The 14,274-nt window shown below is 51.4% G+C and overlaps 1 protein-coding gene across 1 annotated transcript in view; it reads left to right on the forward strand.

The window, feature by feature from the left end:
* Window positions 1-546: 546 nt before the first annotated feature.
* RGS10 (regulator of G protein signaling 10) overlaps window positions 547-14,274 on the forward strand; it is a 36,789-nt gene continuing 23,061 nt past the window's right edge. The window contains exons 1-2 of the mRNA XM_083149922.1: window positions 547-1,276; window positions 12,474-12,589. Coding sequence (XP_083006048.1) covers window positions 1,228-1,276; window positions 12,474-12,589 — 165 coding nt within the window. The 5' untranslated portion in view covers window positions 547-1,227. The remainder of the gene's footprint in view (window positions 1,277-12,473; window positions 12,590-14,274) is intronic.

A 14,274-nucleotide genomic window follows, 5' to 3' on the forward strand; every position in this document is an offset into this window, starting at 1 on the left:
GCGATCTGGGTGGAATATTACATTGTACAATGCGATCATATCGGGGCAATGTAACAATTTTAAGGGCGCAGGGACAGGGTTCCAAAAAGAGCCCGTCCCTGCGAAGCCCTAACCCGGAAGCCGGGGGGTCATCGCATCGGTAATGCGCTGACCCCCGCCGACCCCTCTTACTGCACTGCCCCGCTCGGACAGTGAGATGTGTAGCCATAGGCTACAATGGGCTATCGCCATATCAGAATGGCGATAGCCCAGGGGTGCGATGCCGGGCTGCCCGATGTTAATACATCGAGCAGCTTCGCATCCCCCATAGAAACCTATGGGGGATGCGGCCGGCGGCGCTGCAGGGGGGATCGCAGCAGGGATCGGAGATTCCTGCTGCGGTCCCCCTATGATACATTTAGGGGATACTTAATACTAAATACTAAACCCCGAAAACGTGTGTTTTCGGGGTTTTAGCCGCAAATATGGTTTGATAAATGGGCCCCTTAGAGAGAGACAGGCAGTTAGAGAATGAGATACAGGCTGTGTGTGTGAGACCAGGCAGTGAGGGAGAGACAGGCAGTGACGGAGAGACAGGCAGTGACGGAGAGACAGGCAGTGACGGAGAGACAGGCAGTGACGGAGAGACAGGCAGTGAGGGAGAGACAGGCAGTGAGGGAGAGAAGCAGGCTGTGTGTGTGAGAGACAAGCAGTGACAGAGAGAGACCAGCTTTTTGTGAGAGACAGGCAGTGAGGAAGAGAGACAAGCAGTTATGGCAGAGATACAGGCATAGAGTATAAGAGACAGACAGTGAGGATGAGAGACAGGCTTTGTAAATGAGAGACTGGCAGTTAGTGTGAGAGACAGGCAGTGAGGAAGAGAGACAAGCAGTTATGGCAGAGATACAGGCAGATAGAGTATAAGAGACAGACAGTGAGGATGAGAGACAGGCTTTGTAAATGAGAGACTGGCAGTTAGTGTGAGAGACAGGCAGTGAGGAAGAGAGACAAGCAGTTATGGCAGAGATACAGGCAGATAGAGTATAAGAGACAGACAGTGAGGATGAGAGACAGGCTTTGTAAATGAGAGACAGGCAGTGAGCGGGAGAGACTGGCTTTGTGTGAGTGAGACAAGCAGTGAGAGGGAAATAACAGAGAGAGGGGAGGGGATCCCGCGCCTTGGGCCACCCAGCAGCAGAGCTGAGGAGAGGCAGAATGCAGAAGTGAGTGTCAGCTCTGCTCCAGAAGATGTTCACGCGAGCTGTGGTCAGGCTGAGCAGGAAGAGACCCCCATCAGGTACATACTGTATAGAGCAGGGCTGGACAAACTGTTTCTCTACATCTACCGCGGTCCATGTTTCCCAGACCACCTAACTGGTGCACAGCTGAGGTCACTACTAACTGTCACATTCCCCAGACCACCTAGCTGGTGCACAGCTGTAGTCATTACTAACTGTCACATTCCCCAGACCACCTAGCTGGTGCACAGCTGTAGCCATTACTAACTGTCACATTGCCCAGACCACCTAGCTGGTGCACAGCTGTAGCCATTACTAACTGTCACATTACCCAGATCACCTAGCTGGTGCACAGCTGTAGTTATTACTAACTGTCACATTCCCCAGACCACCTAGCTGGTGCACAGGTGTAGTCATTACTAACTGTCACGTTTCCCAGACCACCTAGCTGGTGCACAGCTGTAGTCATTACTAACTGTCACATTCCCCAGATCACCTAGCTGGTGCACAGCTGTAGTCATTACTAACTGTCACATTCCCCAGACCACCTAGCTGGTGCACAGGTGCAGTCATTACTAACTGTCACGTTTCCCAGACCACCTAGCTGATGCACAGATGTAGTCATTACTGTCACATTTCCCAGACCGCCTAGCTGGTGCACAGATGTAGTCATTACTGTCACATTCCCCAGACCGCCTAGCTGGTGCACAGGTCTAGTCATTACTGTCACATTCCCCAGACCACCTAGCTGGTGCACAGGTCTAGTCATTACTGTCACATTCCCCAGACCACCTAGCTGGTGCACAGGTGTAGTCATTACTGTCACATTCCCCAGACCGCCTAGCTGGTGCACAGGTGTAGTCATTACTGTCACATTCCCCAGACCACCTAGCTGGTGCACAGCTGTAGTCATTACTAACTGTCACATTCCCCAGATCACCTAGCTGGTGCATAGCTGTAGTCATTACTAACTGTCACATTCCCCAGATCACCTAGCTGTGCACAGGTGTAGTCATTACTAACTGTCACATTCCCCAGACCACCTAGCTGTCATTACTATCTGTCACATTGTCACATGTGCTGCATTCATTCCTATTCTACATCCAGAGGTTACCTGATATACATGGACTGTTGGTAGATCCTGAGGACAGGTTTGGCCGCCCGTGATATAAAGTGTCTGTGTGATATCTGGCAAGGTGCTCCAGCTGCGCTCTCTGCTGTCTGCCACTGCATGTAACATGTATGTAACTCTACATATATATGTATGTAACACTGCATGTAACATGTATGTAGCTCTACATATATATGTATGTAACATGTATGTAACACTGCAGGTAATATGTAACTACATATATCTGTATGTAACACTACATGTAACATGTATGTAACTATACATATATATGTATGTAACACATCATGTAACATGTATGTAACGCTGCAGGTAATATGTAACTACATATATCTGTATGCAACACTACATGTAACATGTATGTAACACTGCATGTATCAGCATGTGTGTAACTGTACATATATCTGTATGTAACACTGCATGTATCAGCATGTATGTAACAATACATGTCATATGTAACTGTACATATATCTGTATGTAACCCTGCATGTATCAGCATGTATGTAACACTACATGTCATATGTAACTGTACATATATCTGTATGTAACCCTGCATGTATCAGCATGTATGTAACACTACATGTCATATGTAACTCTACATATATCTGTATGTAACCCTGCATGTATCAGCATGTATGTAACACTACATGTCATATGTAACTCTACATATATCTGTATGTAACCCTGCATGTATCAGCATGTATGTAACACTACATGTCATATGTAACTCTACATATATCTGTATGTAACCCTGCATGTATCAGCATGTATGTAACACTACATGTCATATGTAACTCTACATATATCTGTATGTGATCAGATCTGAATAAGGACCTATATGTAACACTACATGTATCCGCATGTACAGTAACATGTCACCTGTATGTAATCTGCATGTCATGCGTGTGTAGGAGGATAAGTATAGCAATGATATATTCAGGTAGCACCATACAGTGTCTCTATAAGAGGCAGATGTACCCTTAGATGGTCCCTGCCTGCACCCCAATATTTCTCTTCCCCTGAATTATAGTTTATCGGTTTCAATTTAAAAAAAGTAACCAACTATGAAAAGACCTATAAATATATTATGTGCCCCCCCCCCCCCGTCTCTGATTTCCCCATCAGACAGACCCTCATTACTATTATTATTTATACGGGGCCATAAAGGTTCTGCAGCGCCCGACAGAGCACATAGACACAAGAGCAAGACACGAAAACAGTGACCACGAAGTGTCCTCATAGACTGGGATGCATGGCACAGGATAGCCGAAGCACACGTATGTATGTATGTATGTATGTATGCACCCACAATCCATTCAAACCCCCCCCCCCACCTATACGCTGCAATCTCCGAGGACAATACAAAACAATGTAGGACAAGTACAAGGTTCATCAGCGGACATGACACTGAGATAGGTATCGGTAGGTGCAACCTAGGTAATTGGGAAAGTACATGAGGAGAGAGGGCCCTGCTTGTGAGTGTTTACAGTATGGTGGGGCAGACAGACGGGTGACACGGGAGCATGGAACAGAGGGTTAGGATGAGAGAATTTGGTGAAGAAGTGGAGGCCTGAGATCTTGGTTGAAGATTTATGGAGAGTCTGAGAGGGAGATGTAGTGAGTTCCAGAGGTAGGGAGCAGCATATGCACAACCTTGGAGGCAGGAGTGTGAGGAAGTAAGGAGATGAGGTCAGAGATGTGAGTGGGAGAGAGCTTTGTAAGTGAGTGCGAGGGGGAGAGGTAGAGAGTTCCATAGGTGGGGAGCGGCATTTGCACAGGCAGGAGTGAGAGGAAATAAGGAGATGAGGTCAGAGATGTGAGTGGGTGAGAGCTTTATAAGTGAGTGGGAGAGGTAGAGAGTTCCATAGGTGGGGAGCAGCATGTGCACAGGCAGGAGTGGGAGGAAGTAATTGGTAGGCAGGAGAGGTGTATTAGTGGAGAGAAGAGGACAGGCAGGAGTGTAATGGGAGATGAGGTCAGAGATGTGAGTGGGTGAGAGCTTTGTAAGTGAGTGTGAGGGGGAGAGGTAGAGAGTACCATAGGTGGGGAGCGGCATGTGCACAGGCAGGAGTGAGTGGAAATAAGGAGATGAGGTCAGAGATGTGAGAGCTTTATAAGTGAGGGGGAGAGGTAGAGAGTTCCATAGGTGGGGAGCGGCATGTGCACAGGCAGGAGTGAGAGGAAATAAGGAGATGAGGTCAGAGATGTGAGAGCTTTAAAGTGAGGGGGAGAGGTAGAGAGTTCCATAGGTGGGGAGCGGCATGTGCACAGGCAGGAGTGGGAGGAAGTAATCGGTAGGCAGGAGAGGTGTATTAGTGGAGAGAAGAGGACAGGCAGGAGTGTAATGGGAGATGAGGTCAGAGATGTCAGCGCTTTGTAAGTGAGTGTGAGGGGGAGAGGTAGAGAGTTCCATAGGGGGGGAGCGGCATGTGCACAGGCAGGAGAGGTGACGTGTATTAGTGAGAGAAGAGGACGGGGGGAAGGAGTGTAAAGGGAGATGAGATCAGAGATGTGAGTGGGTGAGAGCTTTGTAATGAGTGTGAGAAGAGTGAATAGGATTCTGAAAGGGAAGAAGAGCCAGTGCAGGGCTTGTAGGAGAGGGGAGTATATAATATGTAGTATATTTACAGTGGGAGATGAGCCGGGCAGCAGCACTGAGGACTGAGGCGGATCATGTCAGGGAGGCCATATTGGAGGAGATTACAGTAGTCCAGTCTGGAGATGACCAGAGAGTGGATGAGGGAGATATCTCTGAGATGGGAGTGGCTAGACTGCGAGAGTTATGGAGGAACCAAGGATCACTCCAAGACAGCGCACTTGGGGGCTAGTGGAGACAATAGTGCCATCACTAGATAATGTAATGGTGGGACGGTGGGAAGGGGATCTGCTCAGTCTAAGACATTACGTTGTGCAGTCCCAACACTCACAATGGTAAAACTCCCTTCCAGATGTTTTGCCACTGTAGTGTGGAACTTGTCATAGAATGCGACTTGTGAAGTTGTACCTAACACGTTGCCAAAAACTGATACCAGCTTCTGGCTGGCGAGCCTTACAGAGCCATGCGCAGATCAGTGAGATCCGCTCAGGTTCCCTCCCCCCCTGACCTGACAACCATAACTGGGCTGGTGGCCTGGGTGTGTTAGGGGGGTCTTTCAATTATTGTGTTTGTGTACATCATGGGAGCATCATCAGGGATGGATTGGCAACAGAAGCCATAGGGAAGATCACCGGTGTGCCAAAGCACCTATAGGTCTGTCTGTGGCTGGAAGGGTGGCAGGCTGGTGATGTGGGTGTGTTATGGGGTAGAGGGTGGCAGGCTGATGATGTGGGTGTGTTGGGGGTAGAAGGTGGCAGGCTGGTGATGTGGGTGTATTAGGGGGTATAGGGTGGCAGGCTGGTGATGTGGGTGTGTTATGGGGTAGAGGGTGGCAGGCTGGTGATGTGGGTGTGTTATGGGGTAGAAGGTGGCAGGCTGGTGATGTGGGTGTGTTAGGGGGTAGAGGGTGGCAGGCTGGTGATGTGGGTGTGTTATGGGGTAGAAGGTGGCAGGCTGGTGATGTGGGTGTGTTAGGGGGTAGAAGGTGGCAGGCTTGTGATGTGGGTGTGTTATGGGGTAGAAGGTGGCAGGCTGGTGATGTGGGTGTGTTAGGGGGTAGAAGGTGGCAGGCTGGTGATGTGGGTGTGTTATGGGGTAGAGGGTGGCAGGCTGGTGATGTGGGTGTATTAGGGGGTAGAAGGTGACAGGCTGGTGATGTGGGTGTATTAGGGGGTAGAGGGTGGCAGGCTGGTGATGTGGGTGTGTTATGGGGTAGAAGGTGGCAGGCTGGTGATGTGGGTGTGTTAGGGGGTAGAAGGTGGCAGGCTGGTGATGTGGGTGTGTTATGGGGTAGAGGGTGGCAGGCTGGTGATGTGGGTGTGTTGGGGGTAGAAGGTGGCAGGCTGGTGATGTGGGTGTGTTAGGGGGTAGAAGGTGGCAGGCTGGTGATGTGGGTGTGTTAGGGGGTAGAAGGTGGCAGGCTGGTGATGTGGGTGTGTTGGGGGTAGAAGGTGGCAGCCTGGTGATGTGGGTGTGTTAGGGGGTACAAGGAGGCAGGCTGGTGATGTGGGTGTGTTAGGGGGTAGAAGGTAGAAGGCTGGTGATGTGGGTGTGTTAGGGGGTAGAAGGTGGCAGGCTGGTGATGTGGGTGTGTTAGGGTGTAGAGGGTGGTAGGCTGGTGATGTGGGTGTGTTAGGGGGCAGAAGGTGGCAGGCTGGTGATGTGGGTGTGTTAGGGGTAGAAGGTGGCAGGCTGGTGATGTGGGTGTGTTATGGGGTAGAAGGTGGCAGGTTGGTGATGTGGGTGTGTTATGGGGTAGAAGGTGGCAGGCTGGTGATGTGGGTGTGTTAGGGGGTAGAAGGTGGCAGGCTGGTGATGTGAGTGTGTTGGGGGTAGAAGGTGGTGGCTGGTGATGTGGGTGTGTTAGGGGGTAGAAGGTGGCAGGCTGGTGATTTGGGTGTGTTATGGAGTAGAGGGTGGCAGGCTGGTGATGTGGGTGTGTTATGGGGTAGAAAGTGGCAGGTTGGTGATGTGGGTGTGTTATGGGGTAGAAGGTGGCAGGCTGGTGGTGTGGGTGTGTTAGGGGGCAGAAGGTGGCAGGCTGGTGATGTGGGTGTGTTATGGGGTAGAGGGTGGCAGGCTGGTGATGTGGGTGTGTTAGAGGGTAGAAGGTGGCAGGCTGGTGATGTGGGTGTATTAGGGGGTAGAAGGTGGCAGGCTGGTGATGTGGGTGTGTTGGGGTAGAAGGTGGGAGGCTGGTGATGTGGGTGTGTTATGGGGTAGAAGGTGGCAGGCTGGTGATGTGCGTGTGTTATGGGGTAGAAGGTGTCAGGATGGTGATGTGGGTGTGTTATGGGGTAGAAGGTGGCAGGCTGGTTATGTGGGTGTGTTTGGGGGCAGAAGGTGGCAGGCTGGTGATTTGGGTGTGTTAGGGGGTAGAAGGTGGTAGGCTGGTGATGTGGGTGTATTAGAGGGTAGAAGGTGGCAGGCTGGTGATGTGGGTGTGTTGGGGGTAGAAGGTGGGAGGCTGGTGATGTGCGTGTGTTATGGGGTAGAAGGTGGCAGGCTGGTGATGTGCGTGTGTTATGGGGTAGAAGGTGGCAGGCTGGTGATTTGGGTGTGTTAGGGGGTAGAAGGTGGCAGGCTGGTGATGTGGGTGTGTTAGAGGGTAGAAGGTGGCAGGCTGGTGATGTGGGTGTGTTGGGGGTAGAAGGTGGGAGGCTGGTGATGTGCGTGTGTTATGGGGTAGAAGGTGGCAGGCTGGTGATGTGGGTGTGTTTGGGGGCAGAAGGTGGCAGGCTGGTGATTTGGGTGTGTTAGGGGGTAGAAGGTGGTAGGCTGGTGATGTGGGTGTGTTTGGGGGCAGAAGGTGGCAGGCTGGTGATTTGGGTGTGTTAGGGGGTAGAAGGTGGCAGGCTGGTGATGTGGGTGTATTAGAGGGTAGAAGGTGGCAGGCTGGTGATGTGGGTGTGTTGGGGGTAGAAGGTGGGAGGCTGGTGATGTGCGTGTGTTATGGGGTAGAAGGTGGCAGGCTGGTGATGTGGGTGTGTTTGGGGGCAGTAGGTGGCAGGCTGGTGATTTGGGTGTGTTAGGGGGTAGAAGGTGGTAGGCTGGTGATGTGGGTGTGTTAGGGGGTAGAAGGTGGCAGGCTGGTGATGTGGGTGTGTTAGGGGGTAGAAGGTGGCAGGCTGGTGATGTGGGTGTGTTATGGGGTAGAAGGTGGCAGGCTGGTGATGTGGGTGTGTTAGGGGGCAGAAGGTGGCAGGCTGGTGATGTGGGTGTGTTATGGGGTAGAAGGTGGCAGGCTGGTGATGTGGGTGTGTTAGGGGGTAGAAGGTAGAAGGCTGGTGATGTGGGTGTGTTAGGGGGTAGAAGGTAGAAGGCTGGTGATGTGGGTGTGTTAGGGGGTAGAGGGTGGCAGGCTGGTGATGTGGGTGTGTTAGGGGGTAGAGGGTGGCAGGCTGGTGATGTGGGTGTGTTAGGGGGTAGAGGGTGGCAGGCTGGTGATGTGGGTGTGTTAGGGGGTAGAGGGTGGCAGGCTGGTGATGTGGGTGTGTTAGGGGGTAGAAGGTGGCAGGCTGGTGCTGTGGGTGTGTTATGGGGTAGAAGGTGGCAGGCTGGTGATGTGGGTGTGTTATGGGGTAGAAGGTGGCAGGCTGGTGATGTGGGTGTTTTGGGGGTAGAGGGTGGTAGGCTGGTGATGTGGGTGTGTTAGGGGGCAGAAGGTGGCAGGCTGGTGATGTGGGTGTGTTAGGGGTAGAAGGTGGCAGGCTGGTGATGTGGGTGTATTAGGGGGTAGAGGGTGGCAGGCTGGTGATGTGGGTGTATTAGGGAGTAGAGGGTGGCAGGCTGGTGATGTGGGTGTATTAGAGGGTAGAGGGTGGCAGGCTGGTGATTTGGGTGTGTTATGGGGTAGAGGGTGGCAGGCTGGTGATGTGGGTGTATTAGGGGGTAGAGGGTGGCAGGCTGGTGATGTGGGTGTATTAGGGGGTAGAGGGTGGCAGGCTGGTAAAGGGCAGAATATTGGGATTAGCATAAAGTCAAAGATACAACTGCAGGAAAAGACACAAGGATGGCTGCAACTATATCAAACTCCGAATCAGGCCCAATAGGAAGGGATCCTGCCCCTTCTACTCAGAATCAGGCCCAATAAGAAGGGATCCCGCCCCTTCTACTCAGAATCAGGCCCAATAGGAAGGGATCCCGCCCCTTCTACTCACAATCAGGCCCTATGGGGAACGATCCCTCACTATATATAATACAGCTGCTGTCTGGGAACATGTCATGACGCAGATGTGACATGTCCAGGGCCGGTGCAAGGCTTCTCAGCACCCTAGGCAAAACATCAACCTACTCCCCCCCCCCCCCCACATAATTTTTTTTTAGATCATGTGGTCATCCAATCCCCGTGACACCCCCCCCCCCCCCTCCACCACCACCCTCCGCTTTGCCACCCACAACAGAGTACAAGGAGGAGGGGGAAGCAATGTAGGAAGTATGACTCAAGGGAAAGTATGGAGGTGAGGTTAGAAGTTCCACAGCCACCAACTGCATTAATTACAACAAGGATCCTCATAGACATCCTTGATTTTTTGATTTGTAGACTTGGTGGCGCCCCCCAGATCCTGGTGCCCTAGGCAGCTGCCTAAAGCTGCCTAGTGGTAGAGCCGGCCCTGGACATGTCACGATACAGATTATGGCCTATTGCTATGGGGGTGCGTGGCACAGCTGCCACAAGAGGAAGCGTGGTTTCCGGGGGAGGAAGTGTTTCACAGTTCTCCTGGAGTGTGTGCAACATTCATCCTCTGTCACCTTCACGTTTCCCTGCAGACAGTTCCAGCTGCAGCGCCTGAATCCGGCCCCTTACTCTGCTATGAGGGCAAGCATAGACGTGTAGGGAATGTGACCGCTAGGAATGTCTCCGCCTGTCCCAGCCGCGTCTTCCACCCCATTGTCAGTCACATATAGAACAGTCACGGTGCCCCAGAGAATCCGAATATATATCTCAACCAAACATTTCTCATTGAGATTCAGAAGAAAATATTAAATGAAGTAAATTGTGGTCATATGTCCCCCTTAGGGTCAGTGATGGGGCGAGGGATGGGATTTTATCATTGGCTCACCACCATCCTGCCTCCTACACTGCACTCTGCCACATAAACAGCCACCACGTGCTCCCATAATAGGGGTGTGTCTTCACAGGGATGGCGGGATTGCAAAACCCCCCAGCCCATCTGTCTCTGTGCGCCAGGAGGACTACCAACTCCCCCTCCCCCCAGTGCAGGACAGTCCTAAAAAATTGTGACTGTCCCACAAAAATTGGGACAGTTGGGAGGTGTGAGGTAGCAACCAATCAGATTCTGTCTATAATTTTATAGGATGCAATAGAGAAATAATAGACAGTCTCTGGTTGCTATGGGTAACGTCACCTCTTTCCATTATTTAGAAGTATTAGTAAATGTCCCTCTTATAATGTATGGCGCACAGCACAGATTCTCATATCTAGGGACCCTCATACAACACTTCATAGGTAGAACCAGCATTACATTTTGGGGTTATTCTGGTTCACTCGCAAAGGCACAATCACTCTCTAATGGACAAAACCATGTGCACTGCAGGTGGGGCAGATGTAACTTGCGCAGAGAGAGTTAGATTTGAGTGTTTTATTTTGTTTCTGTGCAGGGTAAATACTGGCTGCTTTGTTCTTACACTGCAATATAGATATCAGTTTGAAGTACAAACCCCACCCAAATCTAACTCTGCACATGTTACATCTGCCCCACCTGCAGTGCACATGGTTTTGTCCATTAGAGAGTGATTGTGCCTTTGTGAGTGAACCAGAATAACCCCCTCTGTGTATTTCATCTAATCCAATAGAAAAGTTGGGATGTATTTTGGAATGAATAAAACCCCCACATAGAGGGAATGTAATAATAGATTCCCGATGTATATATTGCTGCAGATCAGTCGCTAGATGTAATACACACAGATTTTGCAACTCAACAGAAATGCCCCGGAAATGCGCCTCTCGCCTGCTGTCACAGTACCAACACATCATCTCCCATAACCACTTGCTTTAAAAAAATAGATGTATTTATTTATGACAGGAAATGGTCAGGTGACTCTGCTCTTCCTCACAAGCTAACGTGTTGTCGGAGACGTCTGCGGTCGCCCCCCAGCTCGCTGCAGGAAACATTGCGCAATGAGCATCTTACATGTATACATAGAAGTGCGCAACAAGAGACACTACACCGCCGTGAGCAGCGCATCACTGAGCGCCTGCCCCAGCTGCATACTAGGTGCAGAAGATACTTAAAGGGAAATTTACTAAGATCAAGTGGTTATGAATGTTGTACCAATTCTCGCCTGGGAATCGTACATCGGCTAATTGTATTAAACTGAAAATGCGGCTGATTTCACTGCATTACAGGGTGTCTGCGTCGTATTATAGAGGGGAATGTGATGCATTGCAGGGGGAAGTGGGGCAGATTTCTGCATTACAGGGGGCAGGGTGCTGCATTACAGGAAGCAGTGTGCTGCATTACAGGGGCAGATTTCTGCATTACAGGGGGCTGCATTACAGGGTGTAGTGTGCTGCATTACAGGGTGTAGTGTGCTGCATTACAGGGGGGATTGTGCTGCATTACAGGGGGTAGTGTGCTGCATTACAGTGTGTAGTGTGTTGCATTACAGGGGGAAGTGTGCTGCATTACAGGGGGTAGTGTGCTGCATTACAGGGTGTAGTGTGCTGCATTACAGGGGGTAGTGTGCTGCATTACAGGGGGTAGTGTGCTGCATTACAGGGGGTAGTGTGCTGCATTACAGGGTGTAGTGTGCTGCATTACAGGGTGTAGTGTGCTGCATTACAGGGGGTAGTGTGCTGCATTACAGGGGGTAGTGTGCTGCATTACAGGGGGTAGTGTGCTGCATTACAGGGGGTAGTGTGCTGCATTACAGGGGGTAGTGTGCTGCATTACAGGGGTAGTGTGCTGCATTACAGGGGGTAGTGTGCTGCATTACAGGGTGTAGTGTGCTGCATTACAGGGGGTAGTGTGCTGCATTACAGGGTGTAGTGTGCTGCATTACAGGGGGTAGTGTGTTGCATTACAGGGGGTAGTGTGCTGCATTACAGGGTGTAGTGTGCTGCATTACAGGGTGTAGTGTGCTGCATTACAGGGGGTAGTGTGCTGCATTACAGGTGGTAGTGTGCTGCATTACAGGGTGTAGTGTGCTGCATTACAGGGGGTAGTGTGCTGCATTACAGGGGGTAGTGTGCTGCATTACAGGCACACCAACCATCGAATGATGCTGAAAGCGCACGTCCAGACCACTCGTCCATATGCGTGTATATTTCCAGGGAATCGGGTGGGCCGCTGTCATGTCAGCTGTCCGCCCCCCACACGTGCATCACAACCGCATTAGCATGTGTATGCCCAGCGTTTCCATGGAAACGCCCATGAAACGCAGGGCGTACACATATGCTAATGGCCATGCCCGACACCCCACGCATGTGTAGTACCGGTGACCATCACCGGTTGTGTAATCTGTGTATCCGGCTACTGATGGTATAAACCAGACTTTCTCTCCCCAGAATATCATGTCAATGACGGGTCACACAGCAAAGACCAAAACCTTAATGGAACTCAGAAATGGGCCACATCTCTGGACAGCCTGTTATCAGATCCGGAGGGCGTAGCAGAGTTCACGGTAAGTCCGGCACTGCCTCGTTCCGGATATGTAACACCCCATTTCTTACCCTGTCAGTACACACAGTTCAATCTCGGGGGCCATCGATACGGATCCGATATCGACAGTCGGCGGGACCCGGAGGGGTTGCCAGAGTCCAAAAGGATGGAGGATGGCACAAGGAGAGGGACTGGGAATGCTGCATAGAGCAGAGTCTATTTCTGCTTTCGTTTGGGGGTCCGGGCATCGGAATTGAATCTAGATTGGTGGCAGTTAACATTGTTCAGTTTACATTCAATTTTGATTCAATTTTGCTTCCAGAAGCAAAATCGAATCAAAAAAGTGTCGAAATTGAAGCTTTTTTACGCCCCATTACTCTCACCCAGTGTTCCCTCTAAGCTGTGCGCACGTGCGCGCGCACGCAACTCGATGGTCCCGGCGGCTCCGTTCTTCTTCTGCTGAGGACCACCACAAAATGGCCGCCCCATACAGCAGACAGTTTCAGAGAACAGTGTGCTATATGGGGGCGGCCATTTTGTGGTGGTCCTCAGCAGACGAACGGAGCCGCCGGGACCAGCGCGATAGGTAAGTCTGCGGGGGATTGGGGGGGGATGTAACTATAGCACCGCAGCCCCCGGCGCCCCCACATGCACAGCGCCCCCCCCCCCCCCCCCGCGGTGGCGGGGGCTGCGGTGCTATAGTTACGCCGCTGTGTGACAAGGTAATAAGCCTGATTCAGATCTGTACGCAATGCCGGCGGTCACGTAGCTGCGTATTTATCGGTAGACTGCACCCGCACCAAGGTTCTACTATGGATTGTTTGAGGAGGGCCCCAAACTGGTATCTTGCCTAGGGCCCCACGAGGTCTAAATCCGCCTCAAGTAATGACTGGCCTTGTGTTCTGTGCACAAATCACCACAGGACTCTGGAGATCTGCAGAAGTGTATCTTTACTAGCTGCAGTCATACTGAGCAATGGCTGCAGCAGCACTTCCTGTGTAACAAACACTTCCTGTATGACAACGTGGAGGGTAATGGTGTCGCTTGTGCCATCTACATACAGTACTGTACAATGTCAGACACACTGTAACTATGACAGCAATGGGTCTATTCATGTTCTCCAGGCAGCACCCAGACCCACACACTCTCCTGGGCCGCAGAGAAGGCTGGCAGACTACTGTGGCCCAAGCTTGTTAGGATATGGTCCCCCTGTGCAGCTGTGAGCGGGAGGGTAAGGGTGGAGGGACCAGCACCCACACAGGATTCCGTGGCACATGCCCCCTCGGCTCCCAGATTATTCCTGCTCTTGGGCACATAAAGCAGAACCTGGAGCAATGGAGGAGGTCAGGGTGCCCCCTTCAGGACTGGTGTCCGGAGATGACTGCCTTCCATTGTCTCCTGTATTTACACCCCTGAGTCACCCCTGATAATGCCTATACCAGCCCAGGGTATGTCGTAGTCCTGGTAGTAATTAGAGTAGGGGGGAGATGTCAGGGGGCTTTTTTATATGGCCACGGCTCCAGTCACTGGGCCTAATTCAGATTAGGTTGTAGTTTTGCGAATCCTCACAGATATACAACCCGTGGCGGCAGACTGTGGAAGGCTGCCCCGCACGCTGAGTCCTGCACATCACTATTCAACATCGGCAGCCTAGCTGCCAAGCCAGATGCAGGCCGGAAATGTTTTAAGCTGCATTAACTACGTGTT

This window comes from Crinia signifera, chromosome 6, assembly GCF_055691185.1.
Source record: "Crinia signifera chromosome 6, ASM5569118v1, whole genome shotgun sequence".
Taxonomy (NCBI): Eukaryota; Metazoa; Chordata; class Amphibia; order Anura; family Myobatrachidae; genus Crinia; species Crinia signifera.